The sequence below is a fragment of the Nomascus leucogenys genome, chromosome 15 (genome assembly GCF_006542625.1).
Source record: "Nomascus leucogenys isolate Asia chromosome 15, Asia_NLE_v1, whole genome shotgun sequence".
Classification (NCBI taxonomy): domain Eukaryota; kingdom Metazoa; phylum Chordata; class Mammalia; order Primates; family Hylobatidae; genus Nomascus; species Nomascus leucogenys.
In genome coordinates this window covers 103,296,332-103,321,476 of record NC_044395.1, presented here as the reverse complement: position 1 = coordinate 103,321,476, position 25,145 = coordinate 103,296,332, and the positions used below count along the sequence as shown (strand labels likewise).

The window sequence follows — 25,145 nt, the reverse complement described above, 5'->3', positions numbered from 1 at the left end:
GCTCTTAGAATAATCTTGGAACATAGGAAGAGCTCAATAAATCTTAGATGTTTCTGACTGCATACGGCCTCCTGTTTGACTCCATGAATTGAAGCTATTATAATAATCAGAGAAGATGTAGATCAATCAGTGTCATCACAAAAGCTCGGGTAAAAGAGGCCTAGAAGGGGGGCGGAAACCAGAGAGAAGAGGGGACATCTGATGGGGAATGGATTAAGCAAAAGCTTTGGAAATCAGAACAGCGAGGCTGGCCTGACCAGAAGATGTGCCAGGGTGGAGTTGAATGGCTGGGTCTTGGTTAAAATTAAGAAAATTTCTTTAAAATATCCCGTTTCTACAACATGGTGCAAATAACCATAGCTACCCCTTCCTGGGTGTTTGCATTGTGCTAAATGCTTCATATTTTTAAAATCTCCTTTACTTCTCACAGCTATCCCCTGTGAAGAATAGTAGCTCTTATCATTCTCAGATTATTTTATTTCAGTGAGAAATTCAGCTCAGAGCTAAATACTTGTTCAAGATCTCCTTGCTAGCGAGAGGCAGGACTAAGATTTGAACCCAGATTTGTTGAACCCATTCTGGGGCTCTCTGAGTCAGGAACAGTCCCACCACAGAGGAGTTGCTACAGAGCCAAAGTTCTCATGAGGCCAAAGTTCTGGGGGAATCTGCCTTGGAAGCTCTCAGACCCTTGCTGTATGTGGAACAGAAAGGCCACTAACAGCTGCCCTTTGTGCTGGAGAGTTGGACTCCAAGTTTCATTCCCAGCTAGTTGGTGCCAGTGTCCAAGTCTAGTGCGAGTCAGACCTTTGACCTATCTAGTGAATAAGCCCCAGAGAGTTCCAGGATGGCACCCACAAGGCAGGACTGCTGCCTGCCTTTGCATCATCACTGGGCCCTCGCATCACCAGCCCTGCAGGAGGTACACATTCATGGTCTGTCAGCCGTCACACAGTACAGCTTCCCACCACACCTGATTTGAAGCAGCATCTGAAATGAGGCTGGGAACAATGCTGTGGAGGCAATTCCAAGTCATTTCAAAGAAGGATCTAGCTCTTTCCTCTTCCTTTCAGATAAGCAGATTTGTAGCTGTCCCTACCCCATACTCCTTCTGTATAAAACCGACGTGAAGCTGCCTCCATTCAGTGTTGGCTGACCATTCCTGCTTTTAAGAGGTCGAGGCCATCCTGGTCAACATGGTAAAACCCCGTCTCTACTAAAAATACAAAAATTAGCTGGGTGTGGTGGTGTGCACCTGTAGTCCCACTACTCGGGAGGCTGAGGCAACAGAATCGCTTGAAACCGGGAGGCGGAGGTTGCAGTGAGCGGAGATTGTGCCACTGCACTCCAGCCTGGCGATAGAGCAAGACTCTGTCTCAAAAAAAAAAAGTCCAGAGTAGAAAAATACTTGAATTATTAACACAAAAGAAATGAAAACCTATGTGCACACAAAAACCTATATACTATTTATTTATTTATTTATTTTAGACAGTCTCACTCTGTCACCCAGGCTGGCGTGCAGTGGTGTGATCTCAGCTCACTGCAACCTCTGCCTCCCGGGGTCAGGTGATCCTCGTGCCTCAGCCTCCTGAGTAGCTGGGATTACAGGCCCACCCCGCACCACGCCGGCCAATTTTTTTGTATTTTCAGAAGAGACAGGGTTTCACCATGTTGGTCAGGCTGGTTTTGAACTCCTGACCTCAAGTGATCCGCCCACCTCAGCCTCCCAAAGTGCTGGGATTATAGGCGTGAGCCACTGTGCCTGGCCAAACCTATACGCAAGTGTTTATGGCAGCTTTATTCACAATCTCCAGAAGCTGGAAGCATCCCAGTGTCCTCCGACAGGCCAACAATCAATGGAACACTACTCAGCAACAAAAAGTATCGAATCGTTGATCCATGCAACATGGGCGAACCCCAAGTGCATTCATTATGTTGAGGGAAGGAAACCGGACTCAAAAGGCCATACACGAATTCCATTTATATGACATTATGGAAAAGGAAAGTGACGGGGTGGGAGAGCAGACCCGGGGTTGCCCAGGGTTAAGGGTTGGGGAGCTTTGCCTACAAAGGGACAGCACGGGGGAGTCTTTCTGGGGGGATGAAAGTTTTGTATCTTGTTGTGATGGTTGCATGATAGAACTGTACACCAGAGTGAATTTCATAGTATGTTAATTTTAAAGTCAAGTGACTGGGCTGGGCATGCTGGTTCATGCCTGTAATCCCAGCACTTTGGGAGGGTGGATCACCTGAGGTCAGGAGTTCAAAACCAGCCTGGCCAACATGGTGAAACCCCGTCTCTACTAAAAATACAAAAAATTAGCCAGGCATGGTGGTGCATGCCTGTAATCCCAGCTACTTGGGAGGCTGAGGCAGGAGAACTGCTGGAACCTGGGAGGCGGAGGTTGTAGTGAGCTGAAATTGCACCATTGCAGCCTGGGCAACAAGAGTGAAACTCTGTCTTGAAAAAAAAAAAAAAAAAAAGCCAAGCAACTGTTGAAGGTTTCAGGAAAAAATTGTGGTGAGGTGGGGAAGCAGGGAACCACATTTATATACAAGTTAATTTCGATGCATCCCCGAGTGCATAAAGGCTCACTGTATTCAGTAACAAATGAGCTTGCTGTTCTCAAAATACATCTGATAAAACTGGAGTTTGTTGGACTTTAGCTGCGTAAAGAAGAGAGGTCACAGGTATGTCTGGTGTAAGAAATTACAGACCTGCTTCTAAGAAATTACAGTCTGTGCTAGAACCAAACCCTTCAAGTTCCATGAGCCATTATCTGAAACGATCAGTGTCTGATTACATCCTAGGAAAGTCCATAGAAATGCTGCCTTCAGTGGAATCCTGTCCCACGGGGAATGCCCGACTTACACGATGCACCCCCAAGGCTGTCTGTGAAACTTACTTGGATCAACTTTAAGATCAGTGCTTACCTGAGGGCCGTGACTTTGTGGCTTAGATGATTCTTCCTTTGCCAGGAAGGTCAATTATATACCAAACTCTGAACATGTGCTGACTGTATGTCTTTCCTGGTTAAATGCATCATTCTAATAAGTTCATCAACTATAAAACCGAGTGATGGATTGTTTTTTCTCCCCTCACCTTGCTGCTGAAAGAGAAAGCCAATGGAGGGCTTGGGAAGATCAGATCCAGAGTTAAAGCTGGACTTCCCAGCTGCCCAAATTAGCCAGGTTCTAAAGAAAAATCACACGGCAGAACTATTTTGCTCATAAACAATTTTATTTTTTTTTCTCAGTATGTGCCCTTGAAGATTCCAAAATGTTGGAGTTTCTGATTCTCCTGGGACCAAAGGTAAAAGCATTGTATGGAAACACACAACCTTGGCTCATTACTCTCCTGAGGAGCTGAGTCTGGAGGCCTCAGAAAGAGGGAGCTGACACTCACACCTTATTCCAAGATGGGTAACACAGTGAACAAAGAATTAGTAAAACATAGACTCGGTCTGTAGAGGGCTTCAAATATACATATTCTATATATATAAACCTGTTATATAGGATTTCAACTTATTGGTTTCCTCGTGATTTGTAATTAAAGTACAAATGATAAAGATGTTGCACGCTGCTGATTTCCCCTTCTCAGCCCCCCTCCCTCCCCAACATAAATAACGTTACAAAGGTCAGGTGATCCTAAGAATTTTTGTTGTTGTAAATATTTTGTTTTTAAAATCATATTCCCCTTCCTCCCCTGCAAACTACCTCTGAGAGTTTGTAACATAGCAGCATGGAATGGACAAGACTGGGGACAGCATGGAAGTCTAACAGAGAGAGCGCAGAACGTTGCTTCTCACTGACGGCACCAGATGGGCTTCTGCATTTCCACTGACAACAGAGGCTACGACAGGAAGCAGAGAATGTGCAATGCGGCTTCGTCCTCCTCCAAAGAGGAGGCTAGCTGGACCACTGAGAAAAGCCCTAAAGGCATTGAGGTTTTTGGAGACAGAGCACAGCTCCAGAAATGTCTTGGCTCAGTATTTACACAATATCTTGAAGCTGCACGTTCCTTTTAAGAAATGTGTTTCTGAAGGTGCCTCTTCTGAGGTTGGTTGGGGGAAAGGAGAAACTTAAAAACAAAAACAAACCAATTCCCACATATGTAAAAGTCCTGTTATAAGTCTTAGTTATCTTCACACATGTCATTAATAGTAGATACTGACAATGATTGGTTTCTTTTCTCATTATTTTTTTTGAGAACATGAGTAAAGAGAGAGAAAGAAGAAGTGCACTAAGGAGAGCGCCGTCCCTTCTTCAGCATTAAGTGACACTGGATGGTCTGGATTCGGTTCTTGGCTGGGACAAACTCGGGCTGAAGCTTCAATGTGGATTCATACCACACCAGTGCTTTTTCAAATTCTTCCTGTTAGGGCCAAGGAGACAAATGTGAGGGGATGGCACCAGCAGACTAAATATATACTGTGACCTCTTTTTTCTCAAGAAGCACCTCTGTGCTAGGGACAATCCGGCAGCATTTGCTCAATGGATCTAAGTCTCTGTGGAAAACTCTGAGGTTCCTCCGGGAGGAAACAGCTGCCTTCATCTCCGAGGTATAACATCACAAAGGAAACTACGGCAGAGCCCAAGAACAAAAGGAAAAGGGGTAGAGCAGCTTTTACAAACCCAACAACAGTAATAATTGTGGTAATAGTAAGACCTAACATTCCTGAGTGCCTGAAATGTGCCAGGCACTGTGCTAGGTGCTTTATGAAATCCTTCCATTTAATCCTCACAGAAACCTCTAGAACCATGCCTGACAAATGCCCATTATGCATCTGCCTAAATTTTCTAATGTAGCTGGAAAGACGGAAACTAAGTCAGGTATCTCAATTGGACTTGTACATTTTGAAGAGTTTTAAAATTCTCTTTAACATTTAAAAATGCCAACAAAGATTGGGAAATGATCCCTGCCATATTGAAGGTTAATCTTTTACTTAGAGTTACACTCTCAAAGAAGAGCCCAAATCAACTGGTTTAATGGCTTCTTCTAGCCAAATGAGAGACATAAGTCCTCGTTCACAGTAGCAAACTTCACATTTACTGGAGGCAACAACAGATTCTTCAAGAAGCAGAGGGAAATCTGCATATTCCGCAATACCTCCCTGGCAAAATACTTCTCGCCTCTGAAGTCAAGGATGATACATGAAGCTGGTAGCCCAGGGCTGCTCACTCTATCAGCCATTACTGAGAGCATCTTGGGAATAGCCCTATGTGTGATGCCACATTTTAGATGAAAGTGAATGGAATGATTCTCATGCTAAATTGGGTTATGACAGCTTTTAGGGGGGGTCCCCCTGGGATTTTCAGTTCTGAAATCAGTTCTTGTTTCTGATCAGAATGAGGGATCTGGATGACTTTGCCATTTTCTCTGTTAATGGTATTCCATGAAACTAGCGGAATCTCTTCATTCATTAACTACTTGGTGAGCACCTACCATGTGCCAAAAAACACTGTGAGGCACTGGGAATAGGGAGGTGAAGAGGAGTCTTGTCCCCAATGAGCCCGTAGGCTAGAGGGAAAGACAAATACTTAAACAAAAAATTATCAAACAAAGTGAAAATCCAGCAAGAAAAATATGCAAAGGGTGTCATGAGTGCAATGACAGGTACCTTAGCCCAACCTGGAAGCAAGAGAGCATGTGTATGTGTCTACATGGAGTGTTAGGAGAGGTTTTCTGGAACAGGTGGTGTCTCCAGGAAATTGTAGGTAAATCTGACTCTGCTGTTAGTGTTCAACTCATGTTGAGGAACTTAGTTGCAAATACTTAGTTGTAAATACTTAGAAGAATTTCGTGTTTTATTTTTTTAAAAAACCTCTCGAACCCTTATCCATAAAACATAACATTGGTGGAGCTAGCAATTTTAGACAAGCTTACAGGGAACTGGTGGGCAATGATATATTCAAAGAGGTTTTGAAATCAAAGATGTGCAACTGTTTGGCAGAGTTGGTACATACTGCTCACACCCCCATCTCACCATTGCCACGTAGACATTGCCCAGAGTGAAGTGGTTCACAGCAAAGTGTGGTGCGATCTCTACTGCCATGGTGGCTACAATGACGGCGTCATTCCAGAGCTTGGCATTGTGCAAGATGTTGGCCAGGCTAATCAGGGGCACATCCTGGGAGAAGAAGGAGAATGGTGAGAAGGGAAAATTGGGTTTTGAGCTTTCACTCTTGTTTTTGGTGATCATAAAGAATACAGTCTGTGTTTCCTGGTGAATGATTAGAATAGTGCCATTCAAAGTGCTTTTGGGCTCTTTGCTACTGGTCTGTGATAGATAAGGTGCTTGTACCAGAATATAAATCGATTACTTCTTTCATTGGCGAGGTCTTGCTTCGAAAACAAACACAACAAAATGTCAGCTGAAGTAAACAATCTGCCGAATAATGTAGTTGGTTTCTTCTGGTGAAGCTCCTTGTCTCATTGCAGATTGCTAATAAAAAGTCTGTGTACTGTCCACAGAACACACTTGGAGTCATGCTGTCAGAAAGCCAAAATAATTTCTGCAAGAACCATTGTATCATTAGGGGTTGGCAAACTTTGGCCCATAGGCCAAACCTAGTCTCCTGCCTATTTTGAAAGAAGTTTTATTGGGACACAATCATTCCCAGTCCTCTACATATTTCTGTGGCTGTTTTCATACTACAATGCTAGAATTAAGTAGGTGCACCAGAGGCTGTCTGACCTCCAGAGTCCAAGTGTTTTATTCTCTTGCCCTTTTCAGGAAGTTTGCTGACTCCTAGAGGTAGAGCCTCAGCCCTTCCCTATTGCCTAACAGTATAGAGTACAAAATGATGGATCGAACAAGTAGCACTATTGTTATCATCACAAATATCATTCCCTTTAAATGTCTTACTTGAGCAACTGCTACCTGTATCATGCCATATTGGGTTCTGTAGCAGACACAGAAGAAACAGAAAAAAAGGACCCATCTTTGTGACAGCCATAGAATGCATGACCCTAGATGAGCTCACTGAAGTTCAATAAGGTGCCCAAATTCACAAAGCTAGTAAGAGGTAGAGGTGTGTTTAAAACTCAGCAATGCCTGACAGTAAATCCTGTGTTCCTTCCATCATTCCATACACTGCCTTGATGAACAAAGAAGACACCAGCCATGTCTTTAAAAAGCGTTAAGATCTGGATTAATGCAGAACTCAGAACACATGGATACAAATGTGCTGATAAAACACTGTACTTTCTCACCCATCATAACAATAACTGGTCTTCTGGAAAAGTTTGGTGTCACACAGGGTTAGCCGGTTTTTTTTTTTGTGGAAAAAGTAGAAGTCAGACAAGGACTAGGGACTGGCCAATGTACATGAAGAAATGGAAATTTGCTTCTATCTCTGTGCTTGGAAGCAAGCTCAAGCCAAGAGGATAAGCAAAACAAGTCTAAGAGGTCACCAGGCCCCTGAGGACAAGCTAAACTCAGATTGACTTCTATGTGTCAGCCCACTTAGGCCAGTGCATTTGCTGTATGTTGGGTGGCTCTGAACACAGCAGAAAGGGGACTAAATGCAGTAATGTCCTACAGTGATCTGGAAGGCTTTCCCCACGTTCCAACCTGCTGAGGCTGGGTAGGCATGCAGCAGGGATAGTTCACAGGCTTGCTGGGGCCCAAGCCCAGTCAGAAGGTCTCCTGCCCCATTCTCTCCTTAGAACATGTCCTCACTGGCTGAGCATGAGGGAGGCTGGTTGAAAGGGCAGAATAAACGATGGGGAATGGAAAGGACCAAGGAGAAGTTCCCACCTTCTGAGTCCCACTCACCTTCATTTGGTGTGGCGCATAGTGCAGAGCCTGGCGGAGGCAGTCGATTGCCTTCTTTCCTTGGCCTTTCACCCTCCAGTAGAGGGCTGCCATGCTGGAGAGGACCCAGGACGTCTGGTTCTGCAAAGGAATATTAGCTAAGGCTGGTGTCCTTTCAAGAACATACTCATTTATTACCAACACTAAGTTCAATAACACAAGTCATGACCATTCAACTGAGTATTTACTAAGTGCTGGCACTCTGCTTAGCACTTTCTGTTCCTCCTGTCCTTCATTAATCCTTAGAACAATCCTGTGAGCTTGATTCTACTATTACAGCCTTTCTATAAATGAGAAAACTATGACTCAGAGAGGTTAAGTGTCTTGCCCAAGTTCACTCAACTACTGAATAGCAGAACTGTATTTCATATCTATGTTCTATTTTATTTAACTTTCTGAATAGGTAACACATTCACGTTTCAAAAACCAGGAAATATAAAAAGTTATACTGTGAAGTCTCCCTCCTATCCTTATTCCTCCCCCCCACCCACCCTTTCCTTTTTTTTTTTTTTTTTTTTTTGAGACGGAGTCTTGCTGTTGTCCAGGCTGGAGTGCAGTGGCATGATCTCAGCTCACTGCAACCTTCATGTCCCGGGTTCAAGCGATTCTTCTGTCTCAGCCTCCTGAGTAGCTGGGATTACAGGCGTGTGCCACCACGCCCGTCTAATTTTTGTATTTTTAGTAGAGCTAGGATTTCACCATGTTGGCCAGGCTGGTCTCGAACTCTTGACCTCAGGTGATCCGCACGCTTCGGCCTCCCAAAGTGCTGGGATTACAGGCATGAGCACCACGCCCGGCTGGATTATAACAATTTAATCTCCTGCCAGAAATATGTAAGTATCACCATTTCCTTATAGCTCCAACACAGAGTTTGTTACTAAACTCTTAGGTCTCTGCCAATCTGATGGGTGAGAAATGTGGTTTTAATCTGCATTTCCCTTCTTACGAGTGCAGTTGACCATTCTTTCATATCTGTTAGCCTTTTGTACGTCTTTTCTGTAAACTATCTGCTTTTATATTTTGTTAATTGCTCTGTGAGGTTTTCATCTTTTCTGTTGGTAAAAAGTTCTTTATATTTTAGGGAGATCATCCTTGCCTATCATTTACAGATAGGTTTCCCGAGTTTGAAGTCTGTCTTTGGACTTATGGTACTTTGTGTGATGCAGATTTTGATTGCTACAGAATTTGTTTTTTTAATGATCTTCAATGACTTCTGGATTTTCCGTTGTAGTTAGGAAGCCCTACCTCACTCCAAGGATATCAAGAAATTTTACTGGGTCAGGCTTGGTGGCTCACGGCTGTAATTTTAGTGCATTGGGAGGCCAAGGCAAGAGATCAGCCTGGGCAACACGGCAAGATCCTGTCTCTACAAAAAATAAAAAATTTAGCTGGGCATGATGGTGTGCATCTGTAGTCTCAACTACGTAGGAGGCTGAGGCAGGAGGATCGCTTGAGCCCAGGAGTTTGAGGTTGCAGTGAGCTATGATCATGCCACTTAGCGCACTTTAGCCTGGGGGAGACAGAGTGAGAATCTGTCTCTTAAAAAGCAAAAGAAATAAATATTTTACCATTTCCCCTACAGAATTTTTATAATTTCATTTTTTACATTTAAATATTTGACCTATTTGAAATTTAATCTGCTGTGAAGTAAAAGATATGGCTCCAACTTAATTTTTCTCCAGAGAGCTACTAATTTGTCTCAAAATTTAATTAATAATTCACCTCTCTCCCCACTGAGATACTACCTTTACTATATCTAAAACTACAGTATTTAATTTAGGCTGAATTTTGAGTTTAGGTCTAACTTTGGGTTTTTAAAATCTATTTCATTTGCAACTTTTGGTTGATGATCTCTGCCTCCCAGCCATTACAGAAGAGGCACTCAGAAAACTTACCTGCTTGTCTGATTTCTGTTTTCAATAACATTTTTGTTAATTTTATAATTCTACATTGTCAGGGCATATAGTATTTACATTCTGACCTATCACCCTATGCCTCACCTTTTAGTATTGGTTTTACAGCTGAATATAATCAGTGGTCACTGACATTACTTTTGTGTGGTTTTCCCAATCATCTGGTTGGCTAAAGCTCATCTTCTAATAGTTTCCTCAAGAAGGGCTCATGGGAACAATATTCTTTGAGATCACTGCTATGGGTTGAACTATGCTCCCCCAAAATTCATATTTTTAAGTCCCACTCCCCTGTACCTCAGAATGTAACTGTATGTGGAGGTCTTTAAAGCAGTGATTAAGTTAAAATAAGGCTATCAGAGTGGGGCCCTAACTCTAAATGACTGGATTTATATGAAGGAGCTAGAAGAAGGACAGACACACCAGGGTCCTGTGTGCACAGAGGGACAACCATGTGAAGAGGCAGCAAGAGGCCAACTGCAAGCCAAAGAGAGAGAGGTCTCAGGGTAGACTAACCCTGCCAGCACTTTGATCTCAGGCTTCCAGCCTCCAGACCCATGATAAAATAAATTTCTGCTGTTTAAGCCACCCCGTCTGTGGCATTTTGTTCTAGTGGCCCTAGCAAACTAATACACTCATATATGTTGCAAACTTTCTGTCTGGCGCTTTCAGAGCTAAAAGACAGCTTGGTTGGATTTAAAACCTCAGCGTATTCTTTCCTCAAATAATGTGTCAGCATTTCTCTATTGCCTCTTGGTGTGGAATGCTGCTGCAGAGAAATCTGAAGCTAGCCCGACTTGTTTCTCCTTGTTAAGTGACTTGTTCTTTCTGACTGGTATTACAAAAGGATTTTAAATAAAATGATCTTACGCTGGGTGTGGTGGCCCACACCTGTAATCTCACCACTTTGGGAGGCCGAAGAAGGTGGATCACTTGAGGTCAGGAGTTCGAAACCAGCCTGGCCAACACAGTGAAAACCCGTCTCTACTAAAAATACAAAAATTAGCCTTGCGTGGTGGCAGGTGCCTGTAATCCCAGCTACTCAGGAAGCAGAGGCAGGAGAATCACTTGAACCCAGGAGGAGGAGGTTGCAGTGAACCAAGATTGCGCCACTACACTCCAGCCTGGGTGACAGAGCGAGATTCTGTCTCAAAAACAAACAAAAAACACAAAAAAGATATTTCTTTAATGCTACTATTTGACACACAAAAGAACACAAATAATTAAACACACATATAATACATAATTTCTTCTTTTTTTCTGAGGCAGCTCTTGCTCTGTCCCCCAGGCTGGAGTGCAGTGGTGTGATCATAGCTCACTGTAGCCTTGAACTCCTGGGCTCAAGTGATCCTCCTGTCTCAGCCTCCCACCTCAGCATCCTGAGTAGCTGGGACTATAGGCATGCACCACCATGCTTGGCTAATTTTTAAATTTTTTGTAGAGATGTGATCTTGCCATGTTGTCCAGGCTGGTCTTGAACTCCTGGGCTAAAGTGATCCTCCCGCCTCAGTCTCCCAAAGTGTTAGGATTATCAGAATGAGCCACCATGCCAAGTAAATATATAATTATATAACATAAATAGTAAGTATATAACTATGTAAAACATACTCATGCTATAAAACATACAATAATGAATATTCCAGAAACGACCACCTTACTGAAAAATGAACTTGTATTTACTTATGTGTTCTTACACCATTCCATCCTCACACGCTATTCTAAATGTTATCTTTATTATTCCATTTCACCTTTTAAACATAGTTCTATCTCTGACATACATGTATACTTGATTCAACAATATACATTAGTTTACTTCTTCCTGCACTTTATGAAAATGGTACAGTAGTCCCTCCTACCTGAGGGGGATACATTCCAAGACCCGTGGTGGGTGCCTGAAACCATGGATAGCATCTAGTTTTCTATCTACTATTTTTTTTCAGTCTGATAATGAGAGGCAGGGAGCTTCTACAGGGTGGATACACTGGGTAAAGGGATGATTCACATCCCGTGTGGACTGAGCCCAACAGCAGGTGGTTTCATCATGCTACTCAGAACGGTGGACAACTTAAAAACTTATAAATTATTTATTTTTGGAATTTTCCATTTAATATTTTTGGACCATGATCGACTGTGGATACCTGAAACCATGGAAAATGAAGCCGCAAATAAGGGGGGACTATGGCGTATTGTATGCAGACTTGTCAAACTTGGGACTTTTTATTCAACATTCTATTTCTGAGATTCACTCATGTTGTGTTTATTCAATTTCCTTGCTGCACAATTAAATGCTCATTAAGTTGGATATACTACATGGTATTTATCCATTTAGATTGCTTCCTGGTTGTCTCCTGTTATAGTCTAGAGTAGATACCAAGGAGCAGAATTTCTGGGCCACAGGATATGCATATGTTCAAACAAAACAAAACAAAACACAAAAAAACAAAACCAAGAGATTGCCAAATTGTTTCCCAAAGGTGCTATGCCAACTTACAACCCCATTCACATTGTTTAAAAGGACCTCTTGATTCATATCCTTCCTAACCCTAGGTATTGTTGGTGAGGGGAAAATGGCATCTGCCTGTGGTATTACTTTGCATTTCCTGATTACTAGTGAGACTGAGAATTGTTTCTCATGTTTATTCATCACACATATCACTTCTGTGAAATGCCTGTTAATATCTGTAATGCATTTTTCTATTGTATTACTTTTCATCAGTTTATATGTTTTGTGTATTAATCTTTTGTAGATTAAATGTGCTACACATGTTTTCTCTCTGGCCTGCCTCTCTTTAATTAAAAAAATTAAACTTTAATATACTTTAATTCATTAACATTTTCTTTTATAGTTATTTTGTGTCTCCTTTAAGAAGAAAACTTTCCTTACTCCATAGCCAGAAAGGTCATCTCCTACATTTTACTCTAATTTTTAACATTTTCTTTTTGATACTTGAGCCCTTAATTCATGTGGAATTGAATTTGTGTGTAAGATACGAAGACTGAAATTAACTAAGCAATTGCCCCACTACATTTCCTGAATAGTCCCTTCTCTTCCCATCAATTTTCAATATTACTTTTTTAATACATCACAGTTCTGTATGTTAGAGCAGAGGTCCCCAACCTTTTTGGCACCAGGGACTGGTTTCATAGAAGACAAATTTACCATGGACAGGGTAGGGGGTGGTTTCGGGATGATTCGAGTGCATTACATTTATCTCGCACTTTATTTGTATTATTATTACATTGTGAAATAATTGTACAACTCACCATAATGTAGAATCAGTGGGAGCCCTGAGCTTGTTTTCCTGCAACTAGATGGTCCCATCTGGGAGTGATGGGAGACAGTGACAGATCATCAGGCATTAGAATCTCATAAGGAACTTCCGTGCAACCTAGATCCCTCGCATGTACAGCTCAGGCAGTAATGCGAGCGATGGAGAGTGGCTGTAAATATAGATGAAGTTCACCTGCCACTCACCTCCTGCTGTGTAGCCCGATTCCTAACAGGCCACAGACCAGTACCCATCCGTGGCCTGGGAGGTGGACGCCTGTATCCGAGTCTATTTCTGGGTTTTCTATGTAGTCTTCCTAGCCATTTTTATTTATGCTTGAGCAAACAGCATAATGTCTTGTTTTATCAAAAAAGTAAGGCAACTCTCACTTTATGTTTCTTTTCAAGAGTGTCAGGTCTCTTCTTCATGATTTACCTTTCCATATAAAGACCTGCTTTTCAAGTGCCATAAAAAAACCCTGCTGGTACTTTAATAGCATTGACTCTATAAATCAAATTGAGGAAAACTGACATGTTGGTAACATTTGTCTTCTTATCCATGAACATTATATATCTGTTTATTTAAATTGTTTAAAATGGTTTTTGATAAAAGTTTTATCTCTTGCTGCACAGAGGTCTTGATAACTTTTGTAGGATTTATTGAGATCTTTATATTTTTATAACGATGTATATCTTTAAAAATTACACTTTTAAATTTTGTGCTGCTGTACAGAAATGCAACTTTTTGTTTACTGAGTTTACAGGAAGCCACTTTGAGAAAAATATTATTTCTAAAAAACTGTGGAGTCTTTGGGGTTTACTATACAGATAATCATATCATCTCTGAATGACATTTTGTTTTTTCTTCTTTATACTTATGCCATTAATTTCTTTCTTTCTTTCTTTCTTTCTTTGAGATGGAGACTCGCTCTGTTGCCCAGGCTGGAGTACAGTGATACAATCTCAGCTCACTGCAACCTCCGCCTCCCGGGTTCAAGTGATTCTTCTGCCTCAGCCTCCTGAATAGCTGGGATTACAGGGCTGTGTCACCACGCCTGGCTAATTTTTGCATTTTTAGTAGGGAGGGGGTTTCACCATGTTGACTCCATGGGAAGGGATGAAAGCTGGAGACAAACTTATGCTGAGAGAAGCTGTCCACTTCTCTCCACTGTCCATAAAATGCACTTGACCAGAAACCAAACTGCAGCTGGGCTGGTTGGCAAAAATGATTTTGCCTTGGTGCAGCTGATGCATTAGGCCAAACTAGGCATTGATGACTGGCTGGGGGTGGGAAGGAGACAAGCACATGGGCTTGAGAGTTTATGTCTGTGACTGGGTCTGTGATAGGACAAAGGGGGTGGAGCAGCTGGCTGTCTCTGACCAAGCTGAGCTGCCTGCTCATCCAATGTCATGTCTACGAGCCTCTACCTGAGGAAGTGGGGGACAAAAGTAGGGGAATTACTCTGCAGCAGCCCACATGGTTACATAGGACTATGTGGTAACCTGGCATACACGCTGGCACAGTGGCAATGGCAGCAGCTTGGTGCAAGTCTAGGGCCACTGGTAGAGCCCTCTGAACTGCAGCCTGAGTCGCGTCCTGAAGGTTCTGATAGTGCAGATGGATCAGATGGCTTTAACCCTAAAATAGAGTCTGGTCAATGCCATCTGCTGACAGTTAGTGACAATTAATGTCAATGTGATCAAAAACTCCCTAAGGAGACAATTAGAGACGGGCTTTTGAAGAAGCAATAAATAATGGATAGTATTTTAAAGGTTGAAGCTAAAAGAACATGGGGACCCTTTTGGAAACAGTAAACAGAAAAGGGGCACTTTTACTTTGTTATCACTGCCATTGAATAAGGCATTGGTTTTAACATGGGGTCCTCAGGTCAGCAGTATCACCCAGTATCACCTGGGAACTTACTAGATATGTAAATTCTCAAGCCTCGCCCTAGAGCTACTGAGCTAGGAAGTAAGTCACAGGGCACCAACAATTTGTGTTTTAACAAGGCCTCCGGGTAATTCTTATCTACCCTAAAGTTTTTTTTTTTTTCAAAAATTTTTTTTAAATTTTATTTTGTTATTATTATACTTTAAGTTTTAGGGTACATGTGCACAATGTGCAGGTTTGTTACATATGTATCCATGTGCCATGTTGGTGTGCTGCACCCATTAACTTGTCATTTAGCATTAGGTATATCTCCTTATGCTATCCCTCCCCCTTCCCCCCACCCCACAACAGTCCCCGGAGTGTGATGTTCCCCTTCCTGTGTCCATGTGTTCTCATTGTTCAATTCCCACCTATGAGTGAGAACATGCGGTGTTTGGTTTTTTGTCCTTGCGATAGTTTGCTGAGAATGATGGTTTCCAGTTTCATCCATGTCCCCACAAAGGACATGAACTAATCATTTTTTATGGCTGCACAGTATTCCATGGTATATATGTGCCCTAAAGTTTTAACTCAAGGTTGTGGAAGTCGGTCCGTGAGCCTAAAACGGAAAATAATGTTGGATGAAACTTCTAGCTTTATTTCCCTAAATATCTAATATCTGTTACAGGTAACATATGGTAAAAAATAACACTGGTTGGTAAACCTATCTGGACTGAGATGATTGTAAATAAACTACAAATATCTGATGAAAAGCCACAACTTTGAGCTTCTGAGTGTCAGGGTTCTTGTAGCCAAGCCATGTCCCTCTCCAGGACTCTATGCTCATGAGGCTATTACAAAAGATATTGATTCTTTTTTGGAACTTAGGGTATCTAAGTTAGGGTAGTTGCCACAATTAACAAATTGATTTGTTCCCTTCTACCTGAACTGACACTTGGCAGAAAATGCAGGTGGGCAGAGAATGGCCCCTGGACTAAGGTGCGAGCTATGTAAGGACTCGCTCTGGAGGTATGCCTCTGATGCTGCTGCAGTGGCATGAATGTGAAATGTCTAACTGGTCCTAGGACTACCTAACGTGGTCAGTACAGTTCCCTTCTGCCTTTTATTGTTTTATTATCAATGATATTTCATTTTTATTTCAGTCCCCATCTGCCTTTTATTGTTTTATTATTGTTGCTATACATTTCTACTTTGGAAGATGTTAGTCTCCTTATTTTGTAAAGCCATCCTCATTTCTCTGTCTCCTCGAACATTTACCCTTTCTGTGGCTTTTTGTTCTTTCCTATATTTCTGAGCCTCCATGTGGGATAGTTTTCCTTCTGCCTGAAAAAACCCTTTAGTGATTTTTTTAGTACAATCTGTTGGTAACACGCATCTTCCAGCTTTTAGTGGTCTAAAATCTTTATTTAACTTTCATTTTTAAAGAGTGAGGTATAACTTACATAAACAAATGCTCAGATCCTAAGTGTAACATTCACCTTTGACAATTAAGTAACAAAGACACAGAAATATCCAACACTTCAGAAAGTTCTTTCATGCGGTATCCCAGTCAACACTTCTGAAGTAATCACTGATCCGATTTCTATTCTTTTGTTATTTTCCCCATTCTAGAATTTCATATAGTTAGAATTTTAACTATGCATATTTTTGTGACCAACTTCTTTTGTGAGAATAATATTGAGATTCATCAATGTTGTGGATGTTGGTTCTTCTTTGCTGAACAGTATCCACTGTCTCAATAGACCGCTGTTTACCTATTCTTCTATTGATGGGCACCTCACTGTTACCAGTTTTATTGGCTATTATGAATAAAGCTGCTGTAAATATTTTTTTCCAAGTATTTTGTGGTCATATGTTTTCATATCTCTTTGATAAATTTCTAGCAGCAAAATTACTGGGTCATGTATATATAACTCTTTAATAAACTGACAAACTGTTTTCCAAAATAATCATATTATTTTCTACTCCCACTAGCAACATATGAGGGTTCCAGTTGCTCCACATCCTCTCCAATGTTTGTCATTATCAGTCTTTTTCACTGTAGCCCTTCTACAGGGTATGAACTGGTATTTCACTGCAATTTTATTTTTCATTTCTAGATGACTAATACATTGGGTACTTTTAAAATGTAACTACTCTACATATATCGTGTTTTGTGAAATGTCTATTCACAAAACTCACCTTTAAAAAATTGCGTTCTTTTTAAAAATTACTAAATTGTAGTTCTTTATATATTTTGAACTCAAGTCCATCAGATACATGTATTGTGAATATTTTCTTTAAGTCTGTGTCTATTTTCTTAAGTGTCTGTTGAAGATAAATTTTATTTAAATTTTTTTTAAGCTGGAGTGCAGTGGCACAATCATAGCTCATTACATCCTCAAAGTCCTGGGCTCAAGCAATCCTCCCACTTCAGCCTCCTGTGTAGCTAGGACTACAGGTGTTGCTGGCTAATTTTTAAATTTTTTGTAGAGATGGGGTCTTGCTATGTTGCCCTGGTTGGTCTCGAACTCCTGGCTTCAAGTAATCCTTCTGTCTTGGCCTCCCAAAGTGCTGGGATTGGAGGTGTCAGCCACCATGCCCTGCTGAGAAATTTTAATGAAGTCCAACTTATCAATTTTTTTTTCTTGTATAATTCATGCTTTCTGAGAAGTCTCTGTCTACACCAAGAACTTAAAAGTGAATATCTTATGTTTTGCTCTGGTAGCTTTATTGCTTTAGCTTTACTTTTATGTCTATAATTTATCTCAAGTTGATTTTTCTGGATGATGTGAGGTATGGGTTTTTTCTTCTATATGCATATCCATGCATTCCAGGCATACTTATTACAGAGATTTTACTTCCTTCATTCAAATTCTGTGGTGCCCTTTGAGAAAATCATTTTACCATCTATGTAAGGGTTTATTCTTGGCCTCTCTCTTCTATTCCACTGTTCTATTGGTCTATCATTTTGCCAATAACACATATAATGATTATTTGCTTCAATTTTAAAGGATATTTGCAGGGTACAGAGGTCTAGGTTGGTGCTGTTTTCTTCCAGCAATTGAAATGTCACTCTGTTGTCTTCTGGTTCCATTGCTCCTGCTGAGAAGTCAGCTGTCAGTCTTGGACATTTCAAAGTGAATTCTTTTCTCTACCTTTTAAGATTCTATTCTCTGTCTTTTGTTTTTGGCAATTTGCTATGATGTTCTAGTAAGGCCTCTCTGTATTTATATCTGTGGATCACACACTTTCTTGAGTCTGTGAAATATTCTATGGAAAATTCTTAGGAAATAAATTCTGAGCCATTACCTCTTCAAACATTGCTCCTGCCTTGTTCTCTCTCCTCTTCTCCTGGGATTCTGTATGTTGGTTTTTTTTTTTTTTTTTTTTTGGATGTGTCCCACATGTCCTTTATTCCTTTATCTCCCCTCTGCCTCCACAAATTCCTTTATGTCTTTATATATCAGTTTGAATATTTTCTACTAAAAATGATTTTCTTCTTCATCTTCAGTTTGGATATTTTCTAATAACCTGTTTTGACCTGTCTTTCATCTTTTCTGCTGTGACTAATCATCTGTTCTACTGTTCTACTTGTTATTGTAGTGAAAACTCATAAAATTTATCTTAGCCATTCTAAGTATACAGTCCAGTAGTGTTTAGTATATTCACATCATGTAACCAACCTTCAGAACTTCTTCATCTGGGAAAATTGAAACTCAATATCCATTAAATAACTTTTCACACCTCCTTCCTCCCAGTTGCTGGCAGCAATCATTCTATTTTCTGTCTCTATGAATATGACTACTCTAGATACCTCACATAAGTGGAATCATTCAGTATTTGCCTTTTTGTGACTGGCTTATTTCACTTAACGTAATTCCTCAAGATTCCTCCATGTTGTAGCATGTGTTGGAATTTCCTTCCTTTTTAAGGCTGTATTCATAGTATGTATATCCCATATTTTGTTTATCCATTGATCTGTGGATGGGCACACAGATGGCTTCCACCTCTTGGCTACTGTGAATGGTATGGCTATGAACATGGATGTGCAAATATTTCTTTGGAGTCCTGCTTTCAATTCTTTTGGATACATATCCAGGAGTGGAATTGCTGAATCATATAGTAATTCAATGTTTAATTATTTGAGAAACTGTGATACTGTTTTCCATAGTGGCTGCATCATTTTTTGTTAGTTTTTATTTCATAATCATAAACTTAACTCTGCAATCCAGCCATATGTGTAGGGATATAATGAAAATATAGAACTCAAAGAACTGCAGTAAGAGCACAAATATTATAGGATATTGTGAGCAAATGGGGTGGAACGGTGCTCTCCTGAGCTACAAAAGGAAAGGTCTGGTGGTTAGGACAAAACACAAGTCAAATTTATTAGAGCTGTCTGCAGTTGGCAATGGCGATCTTCTTGCTTGTCTTGCCATTCCTGGACCCAAAGCATTCCATGGCTTCCACAATATTCATGCCCTCTTTCACCTTGCCAAAGATCACATGCTTGCCATCCCACCACTTGGCCATGGCAGTGCAGATGAAAAACTGGGAACCATTTGTTTTGGGTCCAGCGTTTGCCACAGACAAGATGCCAAGACCTGTATGCTTCACAATAAAGTTCTTATCATCAAATTTATCCCCGTAGATGGACTTGCCACCAATGCCATTATGGTGTGTGAAGTCATCACCCTGGCATATAAACTGTGGACTAATCCTGTGAAAGCAGGAACCTTTATAACCAAATCCTTTGTCTTTGTTGTTCAGAGTGTGAAAGTTTTCTCCTGTCTTTGGAAATCTGTCTGCAAATAGCTGAAAGGAGATGTGTCCCAAGGGCTTGCTGTTGATGGTGATGTTGAAGGGCACAGTGGGGATGACCATGGCCTAGTGACAGGGGGTGTTGGGGGGCAGCAGTGCCTGCAAAGCCAGCTGCATCATTTTATATTCCCACCAACAGTGCATAGGCATTCCAATTTCTACATCCTTGCCAATGCTTATTAATTTTGTTTTTAATAGTGGCCATCCTAATTGGTATGACGTGGTATCTCGTTGTGGTTTGATTTGCATTTTCCTGATGATTTGTGGTACTGAGCATATTTGCATATGCTTGTTGGCTGTTTGCATATCATCTCTGGAGAAATGACTATTCAAGTCCTTTGTATATTTTTTAATTGAGTTATTTTGTTTTTAATTTGTACAAGTGGTTTATATAATTTGGATATTAACCCTTTATTAGATGTACGACTTGCAAATATTTTCTCCTAGTCTGTAGGCTGTCTTTTCACTCTGTTAATTGTGTCCTCTGATGCCCAGAAGTTTTAAACTTTAATATAGTCCAATTTGTCTATTTTTACATTTGTTGCCTGTGCTTTTGGTGTCATAACCAAGAAATACATATATTGTCTTAATGCTTTTTTCCTATGTTTTCTTCCAAGAGTTGTACAGTTTTAGGTCTTATACTTAGGTCTTTGGGCCATTTTGAGTTAACTTTTGCATATGATATAAGAGTCCAACTTTATTCTTTTGCATATGAATATACAGTTTTCCTAACACCACTTGTTGAAGAGACCATCTTTTCCCCATTGAATGGTCTTGGCACCCTTGTGGAAAATCATTTGACTATATATATGAGGGTTTATTTTTGGGCTCGCCATTGTCTAATTTGATTTTATACCCATCAATAGAGTTCTTAATTTCAGTTATTGCAATTCTCAGCTCTAGAATATCCATTTGATTCTTTTTACCCCCACAAGTTCCAATTATCTGGCGGGAAATTTCCCTTTTATTTATTTTCTCCCTGTCTTCTATTTTCTTGAACACATTATCATTGTTATTTCAAGTCCTGGTCTTAACTCCACTGCCTGAATCATCTGTGGGTATATTTCTAATGTCTGCCCTTTCTCTTGGTTTTCAGTCCCATCTCTTGAATGTCTAGTATAATTTTACTAAAGGATTGACATTGTTTCTAAGAAGTTGTAGAGGCTCCATATGATGTTATTTTCTAAAGAGAGCATTCATACATTCTTTAGCTTGGCAGGTAGACCATAAACTTAATTCAACAGCTGACTGAATTTGGGCTGCTATGCCATTGTGTAAAGGCCACAGTTGGCAATGGTGATCTTCTTGCTGGTCTTGCCATTCCTAGACCCAAAGTTCACTTACCCTTAGTTTTGTCCCTTCTTAAAAGGCACAAATCTCCAGACTTTCCAAATGAAATCCCCGGATAGTCACCAAAAGCCTCCTGTCCTCAATGCTGGGTCTTGAACTCTAATACTAGCCTCCTAAGAACGGTTTTTCACAGCTTTCTACTTGGCTTTCTGGTCTCCTGTGTTTTGTAGCTTCAGAATTTGCCAATGTATTGTGAAGGGTACTAGGTTCACATCTCTGTCTTTCCCTTCTCAGCAGGACCTTAGCCCTTCTAGTATCCAATCTTATTTCTCTAGCCTAGCATGACTTCTAAAGGCTGTTGGTTTCTCTGCCCAGATCAGCCTCCTGTATTGTAGCAGATCATTCTCTCTTTTTAAAAAAAGCTTGTATTTCCATTTTTTCCTCTTTATAATTCCATTTGACAATTTTCCATAATTTTCTGCTTTCATTTTCTTTTCTGCTGCATCTAGTCCATTTTTCTAGATTGTTGACCTTCTTCCTTCCTTGTAAAAGCTCCTTAGAAATTAGGTTTAAAATCCCTTTATCTGCAATATAATTTGAAAATATTGTTCCCAGCTTTTCATTTTGTTCATTGTGCTTGTTTGAAATGCAAGTTTTTAAAAAAAATTTAGTTATTCATCTTTTTCCTTAGTGTGTATGAATTTTGAGTCAATCAGGAAATTTTCCCTACATCCAAGTTACAGAGAAATTCCCATGCATTTTATTTGTACTTGTATGAAGTCATTTTGTTACATTTATTTTAATCTCTGATCCATTTAAAATTTATCTTGGTATGTAGTAGAAGGAATGGATGTAATTTTTTTTTTTTTGAGACGGAGTCTCACTCTATTGCCCAAGCTGGAGTGCAGTGGCATGATCCAGCTCACTGCAACCTCCGCCTCCCAGGTTCAAGCGATTCTTCTGCCCCACCCTCCTGAGTAGCCGGGATTACAGGCGTGCACTACCACGCCCAGCTAATTTTTTTTTGTATTTTTAGTACAGATTAAGTTTCATCATGTTGGCCAGACTGGTCTCGGACTCCTGACCTCAGGTGATCCACCCGCCTTGGCCTCCCAAAGTGCTAGGATTATAGGCAGGAGACACCACGCCCTGTGGAATAGATATAATTTTATCTTTTCCCCTATTTAGCATCAAAACATACATTTCCTTTCACTGATGAGATGCTGCCTTTACAGTATTCAAAATTGCCATATGCAATTAGTTTTCTATTCTTTCCCATTGGTTTGTGCATTCATGCAGCAATATCAAACTAAATTAATTAAAGGCTTCATGTACGTTTAATGTCTTCTAGGTTAAATCCTCCTCTTCTCCCACTGTTCTTTTTTTCAGTTTCCCTAATTATTCTTGATTGTTTCTTCTTTGAGATAAACTTAAACAATTATTAATAGCTTGCCTGGCACCAGAAAAAAACATGGCATTTTTATTGTTATTGCATTAAAATGACAAACTAACTTCAGAGAATTGACATTGCATGATGCTGAGACTTCACATGCAAGAACATGGTTAAGTCTTTCCATTTGTTCAAGCCTAGTTTTGCATTTTTCAAAAGTTTTAAATTTTGGAGTTTAAAAAAAAAATTGCCTAAGGTATTTTCTTTTAAAATTCTCTTACAACTTTGTTTTTTTAATTGTATATATGAAAGCTATTTATTTTTGTATGATAACTGTACTGATTTATGGCTTAATCTGTATTGGTCAATATCCATTTCCATGCTAAGAAATTTAAATATTTGGAAATTTGTTGAGGCCTTTTTTATGGCTCAGTCATATGTTAAGTGTTCACATATGATAAACGTTCCTTCCTTGTGCATGTAAAAGAATGAATTTTGGGCTGGGCACGGTGGCTCACACCTGTAATCCCAGCACTTTGGGAGGCCGAGGCGGGTGGATCACGAGGTCAGGAGTTCGAGACCAGCCTGGCCAATATGGTGAAACCCCGTCTCTACTAAAACACATAAAAATTAGCTGGGTGTGGTGGCGCATGCCTGTAGTCCCAGCTACTTGGGAGGCTGAGGCAGGAGAATCACTTGAACCTGGGAGGCGGAGGTTGCTGTGAGCCAAGATAGCACCACTGCACTCCCGCCTGGGCAACAGAGTGAGACTTTGTCTCAAAAAAAAAAAAAAAAAAAAAAAAAAAGAATTTTGTCACAGCTGGATGCAGTGCTTATATATGTCAGCTAGGTCCAGTTTGTAATTGTGGTGTTTTTGGTCTGCTATAATAATAACTGCCATCAGTTATTATAATTTTATTCAAATCTACTTTGATTGGGAATATGTCTATTTCTTCTGCCAGTTATGTCAATGTTTACCTTATATATTTTAGACTATGTTCTTAGGTGCATACAGTTTACAGAACATACCTACCTTATGAATTAAATCTATATTACTTTTCTACAGCTACTGTGACAAATTAACACATACTTGGTGGTTTAAAATAATAAAAATGTATTCTTTCACAGCTCTTAAGGCAGGAGGTCCAAAATCAGTATCACTGGGTCAAAGTCAATGTGTCAGCAGGGCTGTGCTCCCTTCAGAGGATCTAGAGAATCTGTTACTTCCCTCTTCTGGTTTCTTTTGGCCGCTGGCATTCCTTGGCTTGTGGCTGCATAACTCTGCCTCTATTGTCACACAGCCTTCTCCTCTTTTAGATTAAGTCTCTCTGTCTCCTTCTTTGTAAGAATACATGTGATTGGCTTTAGGACCCAACTGGATAATCCAGGGTAATCGCTCCATCTCCAGATCCTCAATTTTATCTGCAAAGTCCTCTTCTTTCCATACTGTATATGTGTATAGTTTTCACAGGTTCCAGGGATTAGAACGTGGATATCTTTGTGGGGGGGCACTATTCAGCCTGCCACAGATCCCTTTACTGTTATAAAATATTCCACTTTAACTTCACCAGTGCTTCTTATTATAAAGTTTACTTTTTCTGACAAGGGTATAGTTATATAGCTGGTTTTTTGTTTTTTTTTTTTTAATCTAGCCCACATTTAATTCTTAAGTTACACAGTCTTCCTCCATTTAACTACTGATGTACTTGGGTCTATATTTGCCATTGTACTATTTGTGATCTACTTTTATGTACCTTTATCTTCCTTGACTTCCTTTGGATTAATCAAATGTTCTACATGATTCCATTTTCCTTCTATTAAGTTACATTTTAAAATAATTTTTAGTTGTTAGCCTAGAGCTTAAAACATGCTTTTTTTACTTATTAAAGCCAATGCAAATTATTACTTTTACTACTTGGCTGATACCAATTAAGCCTTAGGAGTTTTAAACTCTATCTGCTTCCCTCTCATCATTTACGTTATTGCCACCATAAATTTTAGATATACAGTACATAAAATTGAAACTCCTCAGGGTGTACAATTATTATTTTGTATAGTTACTATTCATTTACATATGCTTCCCAGTGTTCTTCATTATTTCTTCCAAGTCCATATTTCTATCTGGGATTATTTTCCTGATAAACTTCCTTTAATTTTTCAGTGCAGGCCTACTGGTGCCAAATTCTCTCTGTTTTTGTTTGTTTGAACACATACTTGTCTTGCCTTAATCTTTTAAGAACATTTTGGCTGGTTTAGAATTCTAAGCTTGCAGTTTCCTTAGTCTAGCACTTTAAACATGTTGTTACAATGGCTTCCAGTTTCTATCATTTCTGTTTAGAAGCTAACAGTCTCATTGTTGCAACTGTGAAGGCAACTGGTGAATTAACGATGGGCCACATATTCTTTGTCACTACCATCAGGTAGAGGATATTTTCATGCCTGTAATTTTGAGCAGGCCCCAGGACTTGCTTTGAAGGGCAGCATGGATGAAGCAGTGCTGCTTCGGTTTTATGCACAGGCTCTAAGAGGCCTGGCCTGGATGCTTCTGCTTTCACCCTCTTGGAGCCCTCAGCCATCATGTGAAATGGCCCAGGACCCTGCTGGAGAGGGAACTGCAGCTGTGCCCCAGCTAATGCAGCCACCCCAGTTGAGGCCCCAGACATCTGAGTAAAGCCATCTTTGGTGGAGTCCCCCACATGGCTGCAGTTGCATAAGTGACTCCAGGTGAGACCAGAAGAAATGCCCAGCTGAGTCCAGTTCAGACTGTAGAATCTTC

At 40.3% G+C, this 25,145-nt stretch overlaps 1 protein-coding gene and 1 pseudogene across 4 annotated transcripts in view; both read right to left on the bottom strand.

Moving 5' to 3' along the window:
- Window positions 1-3,219: 3,219 nt before the first annotated feature.
- Window positions 3,220-25,145, bottom strand: part of TTC17 (tetratricopeptide repeat domain 17) — a 126,094-nt gene continuing 104,168 nt past the window's right edge. For 3 of the 4 annotated variants that reach the window (XM_004090705.3, XM_003254450.3, XM_030829733.1), the window contains 3 exons: window positions 7,779-7,898; window positions 5,985-6,128; window positions 3,220-4,372 (listed from right to left, as the gene is read on the bottom strand). In XM_004090705.3, coding sequence (XP_004090753.1) covers window positions 4,241-4,372; window positions 5,985-6,128; window positions 7,779-7,898 — 396 coding nt within the window. In that variant the 3' untranslated portion in view covers window positions 3,220-4,240. The remainder of the gene's footprint in view (window positions 4,373-5,984; window positions 6,129-7,778; window positions 7,899-25,145) is intronic. The other variant, XM_030829731.1, reaches the window with a different exon arrangement.
- Window positions 19,068-20,024, bottom strand: LOC101176708 (annotated as a pseudogene).